The sequence below is a fragment of the Carassius carassius genome, chromosome 35, assembly GCF_963082965.1.
Source record: "Carassius carassius chromosome 35, fCarCar2.1, whole genome shotgun sequence".
Classification (NCBI taxonomy): Eukaryota; Metazoa; Chordata; class Actinopteri; order Cypriniformes; family Cyprinidae; genus Carassius; species Carassius carassius.
The window spans coordinates 28,531,491-28,553,089 of record NC_081789.1 but is presented as its reverse complement, the minus strand read 5'-3'; the positions used below and the strand labels follow the sequence as shown (position 1 = coordinate 28,553,089).

The 21,599-nt window shown below is 40.6% G+C and overlaps 1 protein-coding gene across 8 annotated transcripts; it reads right to left on the bottom strand.

The window, feature by feature from the left end:
- Positions 1–309: 309 nt before the first annotated feature.
- tpm2 (tropomyosin 2 (beta)) lies at positions 310–20,415 on the bottom strand. Of its 8 annotated transcripts, none has more exons than XM_059525346.1 (9): positions 20,195–20,415; positions 18,316–18,441; positions 12,959–13,092; positions 12,558–12,675; positions 11,795–11,865; positions 11,312–11,387; positions 10,104–10,166; positions 4,532–4,601; positions 315–942 (listed from the first exon to the last, which is right to left on the bottom strand). In XM_059525346.1, exons 1-9 carry the CDS (start codon positions 20,306–20,308, stop codon positions 860–862), a joined length of 855 nt encoding a protein of 284 aa, XP_059381329.1. In that variant the 5' UTR covers positions 20,309–20,415; the 3' UTR covers positions 315–859. The 8 variants fall into 8 exon arrangements, with proteins under 8 accessions (XP_059381333.1, XP_059381331.1, XP_059381329.1 ...); XM_059525344.1 differs by lacking the exon at positions 11,312–11,387 and adding an exon at positions 10,742–10,817 and having other exon boundaries at positions 320–942; positions 20,195–20,407; XM_059525345.1 differs by lacking the exon at positions 315–942 and adding an exon at positions 3,495–3,919 and having other exon boundaries at positions 20,195–20,410.
- Positions 20,416–21,599: the final 1,184 nt, after the last annotated feature.

The window sequence follows — 21,599 nt, the reverse complement described above, 5'->3', positions numbered from 1 at the left end:
TAATCAAATCCATTGCATTGTTTCAAATATATAACAAAGAAATAATAACAGCTTCAGCGATCTCATTCAACCCCATAATTTGTTTCATCATCATCATTATTATCATTGCCTTGAGTACAGACTGTTATTATTCACAGATTTGGTCAGATCTGTCAAATAGACAGAAGAAAAATTTGCAAACATCTGTAGTAGTTATTCTAGTCAAAAACAAAAGCTATGTCTTACAGGCCCAAATTTATTTAATTAGCACAGATGCTTTGTTTTTGCCATTTCACAAATTTTTTTTAAAGCAAGGGTTTATCAGCACAAATTAATTTTTGGACCCTTTGGGAGTAGGACATGAGATCTGCATTTAAATAGCATATGTTGCATTTGGAACAGCAGATTTCATTGAAAGGCCACACGTTTGTAGCACTGCATACAAGAACATTCATGTTACAATTTTTGCAGGTTACAATCACAGGATGTGCATTTTGGTACAAATCAATGAAAATGCTTAAAAATAGTAACCTCAAAAGTGATTCCATTGTACAAAACCTTTCCTTTAAATTGTTGGTAGGGTTAAATTTAAAGTTGAAAATTACAGCATTTTTTCAGTTGAGGTCAAAAACTACATTTGTAGTAAACAATGCTTCAAAAAATCTAATAAAGAGGTCACAATGATTTTATTACAAATACTACAAATCCAATTAAATGATTTGTTTAACATACTGCTGCATTGCTATTATTGCAAGACATTGTTTGCATCGGACTGTTGGAAAGAAACTGGCAAGTGTGTGACTATAAAGACATGACTTATCAAAGCAAAGAGCTGCGTCAGGCCCCGCTGGAGAGCTTAGTGTGCTGTGAGACTCCGTCTTTATAAATTGTTGAGCTCCAGAAGGGTCTGGTCAAGCACTTGGTGCATGTTCAGATTCTCCTCCTTGGCCTGGGCCAGTTTCTCTGGTGTTGTGAGAACAAAAAGAGATTTGGTGAGACAGCCTTAATTTACAACCTCACAATCAAGTGTGAATCATGATGATCAAAATAACAGGAATGGCAAAATAACTCTTTATCATTCTCAAAGAAACCAGATTCTTTCAAATAGAGTATATAGAAAATGAATAAGCACAAGAACAATAGATTGATTTTCCGGGACCAATGATGCGGTCTCTTCAGGTTTGTATCTGATGTGTCTTTTGGACACCATTTATTGGTACAGTTCTGAGAGTCTCCAAGCAGGAAAAATGCAACCATTGTTTTGGGACTGACACGTGTCAGGTTTGATTACATGCCATGTTGGGGAAAGTTGCTTTAAAAAGTAATGCTTTGTAATATTGCATTACTCCATGAAAAGTAACTAATTGCGTTATTTCTTATGGAGAGCAATGCATTGTGTTACCTTTGCGTTATTTTTGTTTACCTGGCCTGGTCTTGCATGTTTGTTTTTTGTTTGTTTTTGGTGTGTGTGTGTGGGGGGGGGGGCAACTGAAAAGGCCCTTTCACACCAAAAGTTAAATGAATAAGCCTCAGGCTGAAGGAAGCGCCTCCTCCTCTGCTGATTTCTCTCAACACGAGGACAGGAGAGCTGTCAGCTGATACATTTGGAAAAAGTAAATTAAGTTACTGACTTGGAAAACTCAGATATTTTGTTGCAAATTTTAAAGTTATGTGTTACTTTACCAGTTAGTATTCTAAATTCTAAATCAGGCTGAATTTTATGCTTTCTAAACATGGATTGGTGAGCTCAGACTGGTTTGTCTGCAACTAATCCTGTAATATTAATACAACTGTCCCTGGAGTTAATATAAACCCCTGAGCACACATCAAGCTATAAACCTCATGGATAACTGTATCTTTGCAGTGCATTGTTTCATTGTTCCCTCTATCTATCAAGTTTTTGTTCTTCTGTCAAACCAGCTATCAACAAAAAGTCATATTTTAGAACCATCTGCAGTTTGCAGCATTCAATATTTAATAAAGCCAGGGCATTTTAAAAGGAGCTGTCAATATCACATGCAACTCTAACCACATTGTCAAAGTTACAAATTTGTGTGAGAAAAAAAAAAAACAGGAATATTGCAAAGGAACAACAACATGGACACCGTCGTAATGCAAAATAGAAACAGTAGATGTTTCTACAAAAAAAAAAAAAATGCACCTCAAGCTAGTTTTTGTATTCTTTCATATGCGGGTTAGCTAAACTTTCTTTCTGGAACACCCCAAGTATGTACATAAACACTGACATCAGTTTTTATTATTTCATTCTTCTGTAAATTCTAATCACAGGTGCCAATATTTGACAGAAACTCCTCAAAGAGCCCCCCTCAAAGGGATACTCCACCCCAAAATGAACATTTTGTCATCAATCACTTACCCCAATGCCGTTCCAAACCCGTAAAAGCTTAGTTCATCTTCAGAACACAATAAGGACTTTCTTCAACAATGTCTTTGTCAACAGTCTCCTCTGTCTCTCATCACCGTATGCTGCACATGCTCTTCTGTGTCAGCCGCTCCAAGTCACTTCGCCTATTCTAAGTCCTTATTTTTGTTTTCTTCATTTACAAACAGTCTTCTCGTCACTTCATAATGTTACGGATGAACCACTGATGGGAGATGGACTATTCTGACAATATTTTTCATACTTTTCTGGACCTTGACAGTGTAATTTACTTGGCAGTCTATGGGACAGGCACAAGCCTCACGGTTTACATTCAAAATATCTCAGATTGAGTTCAGTAGACAAACGAAGCTTTTACGGGTTTGGACATGGGGGGTAAGTGATTAATGACAAAATTTTCACTTTGGGGAGGAGTATCCCTTTAAGTATTTAGTAATCACCACCAGACCAACACATGTAGAATAGAAAATAAACATGGAAGTAAGAGTTAAGGTATGTTTCTGACCTAAGCATTCACTGTAATTAACAGAAAAACCAGGAAGAAGAATGTGTGTTGAAATGTGTCATTTCAAGCTCTTCGATTGATTACCATCTGTTCGCTGCACTGCCTGATACAGAAGTGCACACAACGCAGTGGAGAGTGTCTGTTCTCATGAAAAAAACATTGTGAAAGATACATTTTCCTAATTAGACATCCCTTGAAATTTTCAAACGCTCTTTTATTGATAGTATTATACAAGTACAGTTTTTTTTAAATCTAATTGATTTGTTTTTGATAGTTGCTAATAAGTCTCTTAGAATAAGGAAGACACTTTTCCTTTCATATGGCGATATTTCTGCATGAACTGGCAATTGCAAGCAACTTATTTACCCAATAGGGGTGTCGAATAAATGACATGATGCTTCCTCTCTGAAACAAGTGTAGTAGCAATCTTCACAGGGTTTGTTCTCGTGTGCATATGTACACTACGCTGCACAACGATTGAATTCAGACTTATTCACTGCATATCTGGTTGTCACAATCTGAATGATTCACTTTCACACATAATGACAAATTTGTGATAACACCAAATAAATAAATACAGAAAATAAGAAAAACGCAAGGAAACAGAAGGACATTTCTTAAATTTATTACAACAGCAGGATAAAGTAAAGCAGCAGCGAGCACGTATGACACAGATGCTGCAGTGGAAGTGTCAACATTATGGAAGTTACTCGGACCTCAGGATGGACATTCGTGAGAACAACACACAATGTTGACCGCTCCATTACAGACCACAAAGACAGGACACAAAACTTGAGCTGCAGCCAGAGCTCCGTCAAATCAGACTGAACAAATAACGTCTGATGACCGATTCAGTCATATGGAGAAAAACAGACAGAAAACCGTTAGACAAATGGACAATGCAAAAGGAGGAGGAGAGGGAAAAGGATGAGGAGGAGACGGAGAGAGCGCTTAGAGGGTAGTCATGTCGTTCAGAGCCAGATCCAGCTCCTCGCTGAGGGCTTTACCCTTCAGTTTCTGAGCGTACACCTCATCTGTACATCGTCCCAGAGGAGAACACAGACACACACGAGACGGACAGAACGAAACAAGCAGCAGAAAAAGACAAAATAACACTGTGAGATGGAGGACTATAAAGACCAAATTCAACTATCACAGTTGTTTCACTGCAATGTCTGAACAAGCAATCAGTATGAAATCTTGGTTAGAAAACCTTGGCACGAGCATCATTTTCAAGCTCACTAAAGAGTCACCTTGATGAGTCACTCTCAAATGAAACTCCAACCACAAAATCCCATGAAACATGCTCTCACGTGTCGTTCTTATTCCCTCAACCTCTAAGGTGTCAGTCACCTCACCAAAAACAGATGACATGCATTTTCAGTCCTTCAAAAGACACTAGATCCATCTGTCAGAAGTGCACACAACCCCTATGACATTTCAAGCAACGTTAGTATAAGACAACTAGCTCTATCTGGTCAGGTGAAACAGTTTTTCCATTTTCCTGTTAATCATTTTGGTTTAGAAAACATGTGAGAGAAGTTATAATTAGAATAAATAAGGCAGCAAACCTGCTAATACACACAAGTGCATTCCTGTTATTTTGTCATTATTTACAGGCAGCAGTATAAATCTTGATGATGTACCTTCTAAATCATCAATGGTCTTCTCAAGCTTCGCCACAGACCTCTCAGCAAACTCAGCACGTGTTTCAGCCTAGAGAAAAGAAAATCAACAATTTGAATGAACTTTCTCAATATAAAAATACACTAGGACACAGCGATATCATTGACTTGATGGCAAATAAATGCACAGACACTATTTAAACTGAACAGAGATGACATCACTGAATTCAATGATGAACTGCCTTTAACTGTCATTTAGCATTATTTACACACTTTTTTCCTAATAAATGATGTTCAGTTGCTTTGACACAATCTTTTTTTTTTTAAAGCACTGGATTAAGTGACTGTGAACCTGTAATCAACTGAAACCAAACCTGTAAATGCATCCTATCTTTTGCCAGAGATAAAGATCTTTCTTTATCTCTGAGATAACGAAGTTCAACATTGCATGGATGGACTGACTACTTTGGTAAGCCAGTGTCAAAACATCTACACATTTATTCATTTAGCAGATGCTTTTAGCCAAAGCGACTTACAAATGAGGACAATGGAAGCAATCAAAAACAACAAAAGAGCAATGATATATACAGCAAGTGCTATAACAAGTCTCAGTTAGCTTAAACACAGTACACGTAGCAAGTTTTTTTTAATTATTATTATTATTATATAATAAATAAAAAGAAAGCAAATAGAATACAAAAAGATTAGAGAAGCTACCTTTTTATTAAAGAAAACAAGCAGTTAATGAACAGAGTGCAAGTCTAAAAGGGGAATTTTTTTAAAGAATAGAATTAGAATAGAGAGTGCTAGAGTTAGAGAGTCAAATAAAGATGTTAGAGATGTGTTTTTAGCCAATTCTTGAAGATGGCTAAAGACTCAGCTGCTCGGATTGAGTTGGGCAGGTCATTCCAGCAGGAGAGAACATTTAATTTAAAAGTACTGGTGTCCCCCAGGGCTCAATTCTTGGTCCTTTTTCTTTTTAGCATTTATATTTTTCTACTCTATCAACTAATAAGATCTCTTAAACTTACCTACCATTCTTATGCTGATGACACCCAGATTTATATCCTTCTCAAAATCAGGTCAAGATATGGACTTATTCTATCTTTTTGAAATTGTATTTCGGAGATTAAGACATGGATGTCTAACAATTTTCTGTGTTTGAATAGTTTGAATAGAACCACGGGTCTCCGCATCAACAGCATAATGCTGGTTCTTTAGCTCTGTCTGTAGATGGTGTTAAGCTCGATCTACAAAGTAAATTATGAAAAAATGATAGTTTTTTTCATGTTTAGACTATTGTTAACACCCTTTCTCATTATAGCGTCTAAATCGCGTATTAAACTTCAGTAGCATGAATTTTGTCTTGTCCTGTGACATTGTTGCATTAGCTCTCGGTAAGATTCCGTGTTGATTTTAAAATCCTTATGCTAACATACAAGATAATCCATAGTCTGCATGGGTTCCTCAGTACTAGGCCGAGATTTTATTACTTTATACACCTAGATAAGGCCTTCTCATTTTATGCCCCCAAATTGTGGAATTCTCTCCTGGTTGACATCAGGGAAGCAAATTTATTAGGTATTTTTAAATCTCATCTTAAAACGTTTTACCTTCAGGATTGCTTTTAATTGATTCATTTTGTTTTCAGTTTCTTGTTTATTTAGTGTTATTCAATGTTTCTTTTCTGTTTCTTGCTCTGTATTTTGTGTTTTCATTTTTATGTTGTAGCTTCTGTTGTAAAGTGCTTTGAGAAAGCCATTTTTAAAGCAACTATACAAAACAATGTATTATTATTTAATACAGTACAAATAATTAAGACATAATGATGTAATATATATTTACTAAATATAATGTATAACTTTACTTTATTTTTTGATCACCCCTCCTTGAACTGCCACCTTAACGTGGTGGAGGGGTTTGAGTACCCGAATGACCCTAGGAGCTATGTTGTCCGGGGCTATATGCCCCTGGTAGGGTCTCCCAAGGCAAACAGGTCCTAGGCGACGGGTCAGACTAAGAGCGGTTCAGAACCCCCTTATGAGAAGACTAAATCTAAGGACCGTGACGTCGCCCGGTATGGCGCAGCCGGGCCCCACCCTGGAGCCAGGCCCAGGGTTGGGGCTCGTATGCGAGCACCTGGTGGCCGGGCCTCTCCCCACGGGGTCCGGCCGGGCTCAGCCCGAAGGAGCGACGTGGGGCCGCCTTCCCGTGGGCTCACCACCTACAGGAGGGACCGTAAGTGGCCGGTGCTTAGACAAATGGGCGGCAGTCGAAGGCGGGGGCCTCGACAGCCCGATCCCTGGACACGGAAACTAGCTCTAGGGACGTGGAACGTCACCTCACTGGTGGGGAAGGAGCCCGAGATTGTGCGTGAGGTTGAGAGGTTCCGACTAGCGATAGTCGGGCTCACCTCTACGCACAGCTTGGGCTCTGGAACCACACTCCTCGAGAGAGGATGGACTCTTCACCACTCTGGAGTTGCCCATGGTGAGAGGCGGCGGGCTGGTGTGGGTTTGCTTATAGCCCCGCAGCTCAGCTGCCATGTGTTGGAGTTTACCCCGGTGAACGAGAGGGTCACTTCCCTGCGCCTTTGGGTCGGGGATAGGTCTCTCACTGTCGTTTGTGCCTACGGGCCGAACGGCAGTGCAGAGTACCCGGCCTTCTTGGAGTCTCTGGGAGGGGTGCTGGAAAGTGCTCCGACTGGGGACTCCGTCGTTTTACTGGGGGACTTCAACGCCCACGTGGGCAACGACAGTGACACCTGGAGGGGCGTGATTGGGAGGAACGGCCCCCCTGATCTGAACCCGAGCGGTGTTCAGTTATTGGACTTCTGTGCTAGTTACAGCTTGTCCATAACGAACACCATGTTCAAGCATAAGGGTGTCCATCAGTACACGTGGCACCAGGACACCCTAGGCCGTAGGTCGATGATCGACTTTGTGGTCGTTTCATCCGACCTCCGGCCGTATGTCTTGGACACTCGGGTGAAGAGAGGGGCGGAGCTGTCAACCGATCACCACCTGGTGGTGAGTTGGATCCGATGGCGGGGGAGGAAGCTGGACAGACTCGGCAGACCCAAACGTACTGTGAGGGTCTGCTGGGAACGTTTGGCCGAGTCTCCTGTCAGAGAGATCTTCAACTCCCACCTCCGGCAGAGCTTCGACCGGATCCCGAGGGAGGCTGGAGATATTGAGTCCGAGTGGACCATGTTCTCCACCTCCATTGTCGAAGCGGCCGCTCGGAGCTGTGGCCGTAAGGTTTCCGGTGCCTGTCGAGGTGGCAATCCCCGAACCCGGTGGTGGACACCGGAAGTAAGGGATGCCGTCAAGCTGAAGAAGGAGTCCTATTGGGCCTGGTTGGCTTGTGGGACTCCTGAGGCAGCTGACAGGTACCGGCAGGCCAAGCGGACTACAGCCCGGGTGGTTGTGGAGGCAAAAACTCGGGCCTGGGAGGAGTTCGGTGAGGCCATGGAGAAGGACTATCGGTCAGCCTCGAAGAGATTCTGGCAAACCGTCCGGCGCCTCAGGAGAGGGAAGCAGTGCCCTACCAACGCTGTTTACAGTAGAGGTGGGGAGCTGTTGACCTCAACTGGGGATGTCGTTGGACGGTGGAAGGAATACTTCGAGGATCTCCTCAATCCCGGTGTCACGTCTTCCATTGAGGAAGCAGAGGCTGAGGGCTCAGATGTGGACTCGTCCATCACCCAAGCTGAAGTCACCGAGGTAGTCAAGAAACTCCTCGGTGGCAAGGCACCGGGGGTGGATGAGATCCGCCCTGAGTACCTCAAGTCTCTGGATGTTGTGGGGCTGTCTTGGCTGACACGCCTCTGCAGCATCGCGTGGCAGTCGGGGACGGTGCCTCTGGGATGGCAGACCGGGGTGGTGGTCCCTCTTTTTAAGAAGGGGGACCGGAGGGTGTGTTCCAACTACAGGGGGATCACACTTCTCAGCCTCCCTGGGAAAGTCTATGCCAGGGTACTGGAGAGGAGAATCCGGCCGATAGTAGAACCTCGGATTCAGGAGGAACAGTGTGGTTTTCGTCCAGACCGTGGAACACTGGACCAGCTCTATACCCTCTACAGGGTGCTGGAGGGTTCATGGGAGTTTGCCCAACCAGTCCACATGTGCTTTGTGGATTTGGAGAAGGCATTCGACTGTGTCCCTCGCGGCGGCCTGTGGAGGGTGCTCCGGGAGTATGGGGTCCGGGGCCCTTTGCTAAGGGCTATCCGGTCCCTGTACGACCGGAGCAGGAGCTTGGTTTGTATTGCCAGCAGTAAGTCAGACTTGTTCCCGGTGCGTGTTGGACTCCGGCAGGGCTGCCCTTTGTCGCCGGTTCTGTTCATGATTTTTATGGACAGAATGTCTAGGCGCAGCCAGGGGCCGGAGGGGGTCAGGTTTGGTGACAACACGATTTCGTCTCTGCTCTTTGCGGATGATGTTGTCGTGTTGGCCTCATCAAGCCAGGACCTTCAGCATGCACTGGGACGGTTTGCAGCCGAGTGTGAAGCGGCTGGGATGAGAATAAGCACCTCCAAATCCGAGGCCATGGTCCTCAGTCGGAAAAGGGTGGCTTGCCCACTTCAGGTTGGTGGAGAGTTCCTGCCTCAAGTGGAGGAGTTTAAGTATCTTGGGGTCTTGTTCACGAGTGAGGGAAGGATGGAACGGGAGATTGACAGACGGATCGGTGCAGCTTCTGCAGTAATGCGGTCGATGTACCGGTCTGTCGTGGTGAAGAAATTTCGATTTACCGGTCAATCTACGTTCCTACTCTCACCTATGGTCATGAGCTTTGGGTCATGACCGAAAGGACAAGATCCCGGATACAGGCGGCCGAAATGAGCTTTCTCCGCAGGGTGGCTGGGCGATCCCTTAGAGATAGGGTGAGAAGCTCAGTCACCCGGGAGGAGCTCAGAGTAGAGCCGCTGCTCCTCCACATCGAGAGGGGTCAGCTGAGGTGGCTCGGGCATCTGTTCCGGATGCCTCCTGGACGCCTTCCCGGGAAGGTGTTCCGGGCGCGTCCCACTGGGAGGAGACCCCGGGGAAGACCTAGGACACGCTGGAGAGACTATGTCTCCCGGCTGGCCTGGGAACGCCTCGGTGTCCCCCCAGAAGAGCTGGAGGAAGTGTCTAGGGAGAGGGAAGTCTGGGGTTCTCTGCTTAGACTGCTGCCCCCGCGACCCGGCCCCGGATAAGCGGAAGAAGATGGATGGATGGATGGATGGAACTTTACACATTAATCTGCATAAAAGTGACAGTCCCCTTAATATACTATATATAATTAGCATAATAATAGTAAAATGTATAATAAATCGATACATAAAAAAAAGATATATAGTGTTAACGGCAGTGTTTCTATAGGGGTGGTGCTGTGTAGACTGACAAGTTTGTAATTACCATTGTGTATGGCACAATCACGTTTTACAGTTAACATCATCACTGCAGTTTCCATGGTCAAGGCTGTTTAGCTTAAGCATGGAGCCTATGTATAATGTGTGACGAAATCAAATTCAAATGGGCCAAACCGCTCGCCTTGTGTTTATAACTGGATAGAGATGAGCAAATCCAGTTGTGCTGAATATTATTAAACTCACCTCTTTGAGTTTGTCAGTGAGTACTCTGATTTCTTCTTCATATTTGTCTTCCTTCGTGGAGTACTGGGGAATAAAACAAAAATGAATCATTGATGCTGCAGCTATCAGTGTTTAAAGATAAACTGAAAAGCAAGGGCATTCTTTGCAATCTGTGCAATAATTATGCCTTTGAAGATAAACAAAGGTTTTATTTACATACCATTTAATATTTAAGAACTCTTTACAGGCTAAATGTTCATTAACAGAATACTAAAATACATATGAAAATGTAATTTAAAATGCATATGAAATCAGAAGAAGAACATTGCACAGCATTGGCAAGAGAGATGGCAGCGAAGTCAATGGAGACTGTGAGTATGAGAAAGCTATTTTACTTGACAAAGGGAACAATTCACAATACAAGGCTAACTCACCCTGTATAAAATGCTGCTTTAACAAGGGGAATCTCATTTTTAAGGTTGGCTTAAAATTTGGATAAATTACATATGTTATACAATCATTTGTTGTACAAAGACCAAAATTACAAACACAATTACAGATTAGCCCTGTAAGACTGAACAAGGGCAGTCTGACTTGAAAGTGAACTGCAGGGCATTTGGACTTTTCACTGCAATAAACGCTTTGAAGGCTCAGCCTACCTTATCAGACTGTGCCTCCAGGGACTTCAAATTGTTGGTGACATTTTTCAGTTCTTCCTCTAGGTCACCAGATTTGCTGTACCACACCAAGAGATGCAGGAAAAGAAAGGGCAAAGGAAAGGAGAGAGACAGCACTTTGAGAAGACAGGAAAGGCAGCTGTTTTTATAAAAAGACACCCCAACCTGAATGGAACAATGAGGTCAATCCTTTTAATTTTGTCTGAATATTAGAACCATTCAGTGTTCCAAGCACATCAGTCACTTTAAATGTCTTTACATGTCATTCACAAAACAGTTTCCCCCAAAAAAAGGAGTAATGCAACATTTTTTTATAAAAAATAATAACAAATAAAATGTTATTTTTCAAGGTGCTTTTTACAAAACAGCAGTAAATAAAGTGTGTATTCCCCAAGGTTCTAGTTGAGGCCCCTTTTTCATTTGCAAAAAGAAGCATTTATCTGCACAGGGACAGAGTCAAGAAGAGCCGCACAGGAGGTCATAGATCTCTTAAAGTTAGGACAGGTCAAGAGAAGTCGGCATTAACATGCTACATCAGTCTCTCAGCAGTACCTCTTCCTCTCCGGCCATCATGGATTTCATATTCTGGTCCATGAGTCTAAGTTCCTCTTCCAGCTGCCTGACTCGACTGAGTTAGTCCAGAACATGCATATTAAACTCAGTTTTTCATGCAAATGTTATGCACTTTTGTTACCATCGCATATGCACACATACATATTCCACACATTGTTTCTGACAGTCAAAACAATAAATATATTTTTTCTAACACTGTACTCTGGCAAGGAATTTGATTAAACAGTAGTTAACCAAATGCAGATAAAGCTTTTTCATGTATCCATAATGTTAGTCTATACTTTCAGCATTCAGGAATATGCTCCCAAATCACTGAAATTAAAATATCAGTATGAAATACCAATGACGACAGAATCCCTTGTTAACACTCAAGACTACTGATGTTATTGATGATTTATGGAATAATAATGCAATAAAGTTCAGTCTCAACTAAACTGTTTTACATGCATTAAATGTACTTACGCCTCAGCCACTTCAGCTCGCTCCTCAGAGCGCTCAAGCTCACCCTCAAGAATCACCAGTTTACGCGCCACCTGCAGTCCAACAAGCACACAAATAAACCCAATTTAACAATTACTGTCAAATAACAACTATCACAGACCTGTAAAGCCAAGTTAATCCCCAATAAACGGTAATGCAGGACATTTAGGTATAGTGACACATCTTCCACACTACAACAACAACAAAAATATATTAACCTTTTGACCATTTGACCAACAAAGCAGCATGCTTGTTTTTCAGTAAAAGTGCTTGCATATCCTTATATGTATATCTTATCCTTATATCATATATATCAATAAGACACATAATCAGAAATTGCTACCAACAGCCAATCAAAATTCAGCAGCTGATGAATTAATTTGTGCATGGTCACTGGACAGGAATATACATGCATCTATCACATTTACCAAAAAATTACCACACTAATGCCACGGATAAAAATTCTTAAAAGAATAAATATGAAATATAAGAAAATCTAAATAAATTATTTCCTCATTATTTCAACCAAGCTTATGGGCTTACTTTCTTCTTTCATCTGAATTCTAAGTGTTTCTGAATCTAGAAATAATACTGTTGTCCTTGTTCCATGCCACCATTGTGAACGTTTTTGGAACTTTTATGCATGGCCATAATTCCATATATTGAGAAAAGCTTCTAGTTATAAGAAGCCTGATTTAAATTAATTTCAATCATTTAATATTGTGAGGTCAGCTGACATGCACACCTCCTCATATTTGCGGTCAGCCTCCTCAGCGATGTGTTTGGCCTCCTTCAGCTGCATCTCCTGGATCTCCATCTTCTCCTCATCTTTTGTTGCTCTGTTCTCTATCACCTTCATTCCTCTGTAGGGAGAAACCACATGGCCAGCATTACACTCAGAAGTGTCATGAACAGACAAACTCAGTAAGTCTAGACACAACAGGTTTAAGGTAATTTCCCATGACACCCTGGAAGGATGGCTAATCCTTTAAAGAGCAGAAAATTTGCCTTTCAAGTGACAGAAAAACTGCATGAAACTACCTAAAACTCTGGCTTTGAACAGGTATCCACAAAATAAACTAAATGGATGTGAGTCAAATAAATAAAAACTGCTGACATATGTTGTTAAAGATAATGCCGTCACACCTCTCGCTCTCATCCGCGGCTTTCTCAGCCTCCTCCAGCTTCTGTAGCGCAGTGGCGAGTCTCTCCTGAGCGCGATCCAACTCCTCCTCCACCAGCTGGATACGTCTGTTCAGGGACGCCACCTCAGCCTCGGCCTGCCATCACAGGAGAATCAGTCAATGCACACCAAGGCTGCATGCCATGGAGGATACATTTGATTTGTGGTAATCTTGTTGAATAATGTGATGGTGGCATGCAATGTGAAAATATTGTGATTAATGTCCAATTAAGTGCAAAACTGCATCTAGAACACCAATATAAACCAAGTTTTGATTTCAACTACAAATTATCTTTCTTCATTTTGTTGTTTTCTCAGATGCACAACTTTTTACTGTTGCAACTAATAATTATTTGAACAATCAGTACATCTCTCAAATACATTTTTTTGGACAAAAGTTGCTTTCATATCCTAATCAGTGTTCACTCAGAACAATGTGCAAATTAAAGGCTATAAAATGAATGCCATGCAGAAATTGTAACATTGGTAATATAATATTTTTGATATTGTAATATTATAATATAAGATGCTTTCTTACACTGTCTGGTCAATGCACAATGCACACTCACTCTAGTATAGATCAGTTCATGCTTCTTCCCTGGCAATAGTTATGATTTTATGGCTGGACAAGTTCACATCAGACACACTCTCTCTGAATGCATTACTGGCTTTAAGTTAAACTTTAAAAATGCAAAGTTCACAAAGTAAAGAGGGTTGAGCTCACTATAAACTGTTTGTCCAATACTTAGAATAAGCTAACTACACGCTAGCAATGCTGTTACTATCTCAACCCTTTAAATGTGGGAATATTTATTCATGTCACCAAATACCATTTTCATTGCGAGGTTAAAATCCAGGATTAAATAGGCTATAACAACCGAAAACCTCATGTAAGATGTTTACGATCCATTTTAAAAGCCAATCTGAATTACTAGAATTACTGATTTACACTACCTTGACTAATGCATAGGGCTGAAAGTTACATAGTGCAAATGTTTAAAAATCCTGCACAAAAATTTACATAAGAACACAGAATCAAGTTCTTGTTCAATTATTGATTTTGATAACATTTTTATATTTTTAATCAAACAAATCTCCCAGAGTGCAATGTTAACCAGAGGCACCTCACTATGGGACTCGGATGTAAACTAAATACACTTCGTTCTTACAGTAGACAAGTCCACCAGAAGATGACCCTGGTCTGGGAGGGACTCAAGCGTCTACAATCAGGTGTAATCACCTGTTTTACCTGAGCACTTGCATCACATATTCACAGGTCCGTGTGCCATAAAGAGCTTGATTTTGACGTGAGAGATGCTGTGAGTCTCTCTGCAGATCACTCGCCCTCAATAAAAGCCTAATCTGCTTCTCATGTCAGTGCATTAGCTCAATCTCCCCCGACAGGTCAGCAGCTCACACTCACGTCTGTTCTGTTGAACAGTGTGTGGTTCTGCACTGATTCACCTACAGTGATACTGATATTTGGCTAATGTATTTCTGAAGTGAACTTAATGTTTGGATTTTATTTAAGAAACCAGAGCATCCCAAAGACAGAGCACTCACTACAAAACTGCCAGCCATGAGGAACACCAGTTTTACATTAAATTTGAGGAATTAATAAAGATGCTGTAGTCCTCGGAACCGTCTATATGGCCACTGGTACTACACTCGTGCTGCAGGGGACAGGATGTTTCTGAAGTTAAACCGTGGACAGTCAGTGTAAACAGACAGATAAAGGCTGAATGTGAGCCTCGAGCCCCGCAGGAGTGTTTCTCCGGAGGGTCACTCACTCTCTCTCTGGCCGTCCGCTCCTCGTCCACCTCTCTCTGCAGCATCTCTGCCCGCTCCTCCGCATCGTCCGCCAGCTGCTGCAGGCTCTGGATCTTCCTCTTCACCGCTTCTATGGAGCTCATCGAAGCCATTATTCCCACTCAGTTCCCGGGCAGGGAAGCAGCGATATCGCTATATCCCAGTGATCTTGACTTTATCAGACACCGGTCATGTCAGTTTCTTCCTCTAAGGTTTTTATAAAGAAGTCCTCGTTTCCCCTGGAAAAGTTTAGCGTGAATCGCCGACATACAGTACGCTCTATTCACACCCAGGGCGAAACAAACATCCGTCGGGCTGCAGTAACCGCTCGTCTTCGCCGGAACAATAGATGGCGCCGCGCACCTCTCAGGTGACCCAGAAGCAGGAGCAGCTCGGTCTAGTGCTCCTCCCAGACGGGAGGCTGCTTCTCAACACTCACGCCGAGCAGTTTCCCTCATAATGAAGGGGTCGTGATTTACCTGGCCTGAGGAGTCTCCAGATGAGCTCGGAGCGAGCGGAGATCTCCACGGGCAGTGTTGCCAGGTCCTCGGTTTTCCCGTGTTAAAGGAAACTGTCTCACTGTTGTCGCGGGTTGAAGCAATAACGTGATATTCAGCCCCTGGAATTCGAAATTTACCAAAAACGTGTATTTCACCCCTCGGGTCACGATGTGCACCAGTGGAACTCCCCGAAACGGAATTGGGCGGGTTTTATTTTTGAAAACCTGGCAACCCTGTCTACGGGTGAAATAAACCTTCATTATCAAAACACCGGACGCACTCATTCATGAAAATAACTTCATTCATAAAATATTTTTAAATAGTTTACTTATTAAAAACCAAAGTCTTAAATAGAGTTAAGCCTGGCATATGAAATAAGTCAGATTTTTTTTAATGCTTGAAAAAAAAATCAAAAAGTTTTCTGAAGTATATTATTTGATACATCCTTTTTTTTGTTACATACTCAGGGAAGTTCAGAGGCCCAAACTGAGCAAGAATACCCAGTTTGGTGCAGTTGCAATTAACTGGTTAGATGAACAAATAAATCTGTGATATTTGATACTCCCATTTTAACTTGATTTTTGGATTTAAAAAAAAAATAATGTATGGTTAATCAAGAAAGCCTGAGTTGGTACAGTCCATTAAATGTTATCTCAAAATATAACCTGTAATAATATAATGTTATTTTTATGTTTACTTGATAAAAATCTGTAAATTGTTCTCAGTAAAAATGCATGTGAAGCACTAACTGATGGTGGATGTTTGTAAAATCACACTAAAAGGCTTTTTACTTGATACACATGTCAGATCAGGTGACAGAAGGCATGTAGTAGGTTCATTCACGACATAAGCTTTTGAGTTAAGTTTTGTTTAAGAAAGACAGATGATGACATACCATGGCTTATAAATATATAGATTTAAACTGACTCACAGACTAATGCATTCTTGTTGACCTATCTGTCAAGATCCTATGTACCCAAATAATGCGAGATGAGTCTTATTGCTTACAAACTTTCTACTTCATTGTGTGCAATCAAATTAATTTCAAACGAATGACAAGCATAAAACAGTAGGTTTCAGTCAAACTCTTGGAAAGGGCTGTCTGAGTTCACTGTCCTTAGACAAATCCATTCAGTGAAACGCTGAGCAGAAGCTCTGGAAATCATGACATCACTTCACTGTAAACAAAAGACTGCATTCCTTGGATGGTTCTCCCTTTTTTGGCACGCATTAATGGTGTAAATACAGTTCAACATGCAGTGAGTGAAGCTCACAGTCAAAGAGCCTAGAACTGGAAGTAAGCAGCTGCAAAAGTTTCCTGATTAAACTGAGATTTTTTTCATATTCTCACCTGTAACTAGTTAGTAATTAGCCTATGTGCATTTATTTTAATGCTAGAGGAGGATGGGGTTTTCTACCCAAAAACGTGATCCTAGGGAGATTTTTCAATGGCAGTCACATGATTGGGGCTTTAAGTTGGATTGATCTTCTGTAAAGCTGCTTTGAGACAACATGGGTTGGGAAAAGTTCTATACAGATTCTACTTAAAAAGCAGTTTCATTTTCTTCACAGGTTCCACCACTCTCAGTTCTGAAGCTATATAATGCACAGTTTATCATTTTTTTCTACATTGCTGTACGTTTTTAAATAACCTAGAAATGATACTTTTATAATCATTTGTATTGTATTCATATTTTTTCATTATATAATATTATTGAATATGTTTCTTAATTAATATATTTGATAACTAATGTAACAAGAGTTGTCTGACCTCTGTGAGCAGTTTAAACTGTCTATAGAAAAATACTAATATTTCACACTACCTTTATTGAAAGGTATCAGATGACACTGTGGGGAAGAATACCAATGTCAAAAAATGTCCAGAAAAAAGATTGCCTAAAAAGACTTTGGAAGTACCATTTGTATCTTTGGGTAATGTATATTGTATTATAGATAAAGTATGCTTATATTTTGGTCATCAGTGAAGAGTATTGAGATTTATATGAATTGACAGTGTGAGTGTAGAAAGGTCAAAGGTTGTGTTAAGCCCTGGAAACATGAGGGGTATCAGTCCAACAGAATCAATCAGAAAGAGGTCTTTGGTGAAGTGTAAGATGCAGACATCAGTCAGCTGTGAGGTGCTGACAGTGTTTATGAAGTGTTTGGAGAATCTGAGACTGTGGGGGGGTTTGGCACCCGAGCAGCTGTTGACAGGACGGGCCCAATCAGAGCAGGCCGCTCTCTTGATTAACGGCCACACACACATATCACACTGACTGCAGCCAGATCCTTCTAGCTCCTCAACACTCAAACATGTCATGTCTAGATCTTATGTTTGAACACTGGCCTGTTTTTAGGACGATTAAGATTTCTGACATTGTCATTCCTCACTCCCTGTTCTCAATTCTAATGCGATTCATTGTAATATATACAGTATGTATTATTCTAAATATACTTTTTCTTTTTTACTACGGGGTGAAATATGACCCAAATGAGGTGTCAGTGATTTTAGATTGTTTTACAAATATTGTATTCAATTTTATGGGTGAATTATTGTAAACAGACAATTAAACAATATAGACCTCTATTCAACATTTTTGAAAGAATGCTGCTTTTATTTGATTAAAAAATACAGTAAATTAACAATATTGTGAAATATTGTTACAATTTAAAATTACTGGGTTTTTTTTTATTTTGGTTTAATATATTGTAAGATGTAATTCATTTCTGTGATCAAAGCTGAATTCTTAACACTTTGATTAGTAAAAAAGCAAAAAAAAAAAAAAAAAAAAAAAAAAAAAACCTTTTATTTGAAATAGATATATTTTATAAATTACCTTTACTGTTACTTATGATCAATTAATGCATCTTTGCTGAAGTATTAATTTCTGTCTTTTAAAAAAATGGAACTGTAGTGTATAACTGTGCGTATATAGCATATCAAACAAAGAGTGACTGAGACAAAGAGCGAGTGACTGTGTTGAATCTTTAATCATTTGTGTGTCACTCACGTCTGCGGCCTTCTTCTCGGCCTGCTCCAGTTTCTCCTGAGCATCCTTCAGTGATTCGGAGTATTTGTCCAGCTCGTCCTCCACACCCTTCAGCTTCTTCTGCAGGCCCAAGAGCTCCTCTTCCAGCTACACACACACAAACACACACATCAAGCACTGAAAATACAGTCAAATGATACGATAAAAGATATAGGAAAGTGCTTTGACTAGGTTTATTCAAAAGCATTTATTTGACCAGGTTCTTGATGCTTAATTTGAACACTAGTATAGAAAGACCGACTGAAGGACAAATTCAGGGTAGATTTTTTTTGTATCTCCAAATTTTGGAAGATCATTACTTATCAAGTATTGTGTCACCCATCTTGAGCTCATTCCTACACCAGTGAAAAATGATGATGTGTAAATCCAGGCTCAGAACGGAGTGTCTCATTTAGGTGGGCTGTTTGGGGAGGGCATGAGGAGACAATTATAAACGGCAAAGTTATGTTAAAGTGGAGGGTTGCAGCAGCTGCTGCTGGTCACCCCCACCCACCCTTTTAACAAGAGTCAAGTAAACCACCACCCATTAACCATAACATCACACATGGCTTAGTGTCATAAACCAGCCTCTATTTATTGTGAGCCAGCGGGACAGTCTGCCTCTACATATGGTAACGCAGAGCAGATAATGCTGGTTGCAAAAATAGAGCCCAGCTTTACAGGCAGGCTGCACTTTGGTCAGCTCATAAATTGAGAAGTGTAAAATAGCGGTGGATGACAGAACAAGTGAATGGTGTCAAAGCAAGGCACAGATGCCTTCCCTTTATTCCGTTTGACGGATCGGGACAGTTATGAGAAGCATCGCAGCTTTGGCGTCAAACGCAGCCCGATGGCTCCAGATGGTACAAAGCCTTGATCCTATTATGATGAACCATTCTATTAAGGTGGAGCAGGACAAAAAAAGATCAAGGACAGCATGTGTGGTGACCATGGGTGCAATAACAAAGGCCTTGGGACAAGAATAGATGGAGTTGGTCAGTCAGTTTCAGGAACAAATAATCTTGGTAAAAGGAACCAATCCAATCCTAATAAATGAGATATTCTGAGGCCACAGATTCAAAATTAAAAAGATATAATGTTCATGAACTATATCCTTTTACATGTGCTCCGACTCTCATGGGAAAGCAGCTGTGCTTCCATTATAAAGAACGACAGTGTCCTTGATGAAGAAGACTTTGTTGAATTGGGTTTTAGTGAAAAAAATAAATAAAATAAAAAATAAATAATAGACAGTGGCAATGAAAGATCTACAGGAACAATTCATTCATCTTGGTCAGTAAATAATCTAAAGTGACTGGCCTGTTCATGCTGTTATTTGTGTCAAATTCAATCAAATAGTGTAAAATGTTGTTCCTGTCAACCTGAGCCTCTTAACGAAATGGCTGTAATCAAGTATACCTACTTAAAAATATTAACATATTTACACCACTATATTTGGCATTGGTCTTTCAGTTAATCCTGACTGACGGGTCTTAAGGAACAAGACTAAAAATAGTTCAACTCATCAGAGATGCTGGACCATAAACTGGAATTAATCATCGTTTTTTTGGAGTTGATGACACTGACCAGATGATTACTGATGATTTATATATACTACATGTACATGGAAGGTCAAATGATACAATTTCTGTGCTCAATACTCAGTTAAAAGACACCGAAAAAGGTTATTTATATCACTGCTTAGACTAATTTTCCTCATACTTTTTCTAATCCACTTCTCCCAGTTTAACAGAGTGTTAAATTAAACACAGTTGGAAAACAAAAGAAATGTGGATGGATCTACAGAAAAAGAGTCTTGTCTGATAATCAGTTTTCAGTTCACCAAACTCATTCCATTTACCTGTTTGCATTTGTCCTCTGCACCTTTCTTGTCTATCTCTGCTTGTTCTGCGCGATCTATGGCATTCTCCTTGTCTAGTTTCAGCATCTGCATTTTCTTCTTGATGGCCTCCATGGTTGATTTCCTGGGTTTCTGCTAGCAGCCGAGGAGAAGAAGAGAGCTTGTTCAGAGAGTGGAGGCAGAGACAGACAAAGCTGAGCGCACAGCAGAGAGGCGGCTGGAATCCTCTCCAGAGGAACTCTGGTCTTTTTTGGAAACTTCTCTAAAGTCTCTGGGAGAGTGACGTCCCCCTGCTCTGATTCGTCCTGCTGAATGGGCTCTGCATTTGACCCTGTGATTTTGTCCATGTTTGGGAGGCTCTGAATCCTTATACTTAAAAAGATATGAGGTCAGAATTATTCAAGTACCCTGGAAAAAAAAACAACTACTGATGCAATCATACATTAATCACTGTCTATAGAGGATCCTTAACTTGAATTTCATCATATGTATGTGCAGCATCCCTATGATATATGCTGCATGACTTATGACTTAAAGGTAATTTTCTCAAAAACCACCATTACTGAGACAACGATTTCCTCTTTCCACTGATTTCTGTCATATAATCTGGCTGCTGTGTTCAATTGTGAGTTTTTTTGACATTGTGTTGGGTTTTGAATGCTAGTACTTTCTTTATGAACAAATGGTACAAAGTGCTGAATTTAGGTTTGAGTTTTACAAAGAACAAAAAATGGATTTCAGTGTCTAGGCAAATGAGAAATACTGTATGCTTTGGCATGTCCTGGGGACATTCTTGCAGTTATCAAACGGCTTATAAACAAGGAACAGCTTCGATTCGGTTAAATGTAGAACTATCTCAATGTTTTGATGAATGTCAAAAAAACTAGATGACATTGGCATTTGTGGGCAGGCATGTTTAGATTCTCAGATCAGTACAAGTTTATGTGTAATCGAGTAATTGTCAAACCTAACACAAGTTAAGTACTTTATATGATGTACCACAAGGCTCAGTCTTAGGTCCTCTTGTATTCAGTGTACTGCCCCCTTTAGGTTATATTATCATGAAACAAGGCTTTCATTTTTTTATGCTGATGACAGTTAGCTTTACATGCCGTATCCTTCAAATAAACTTTCACCATTTTTCAAATTTGTTCAGATTAATTTGAATGACTTTTAAGAATAGAAATCCAGTAATTTTCTGTCAAAATGAGGAATAATTAATTACCAAAATCTTTTGAAGCTGTAAGCATAATCCGTGTTAAGATGAATGCTATCATCATCTTCTACAGTTATGTGCGTCATGCTTGGCTGGATTTTATTTATTTTTTCGTTTTCAAATCTGCTTTCCCAATTTTATACAAAGCATTCTTCCTCTGAAATATATCCAAGTAATGAAACACGTCCC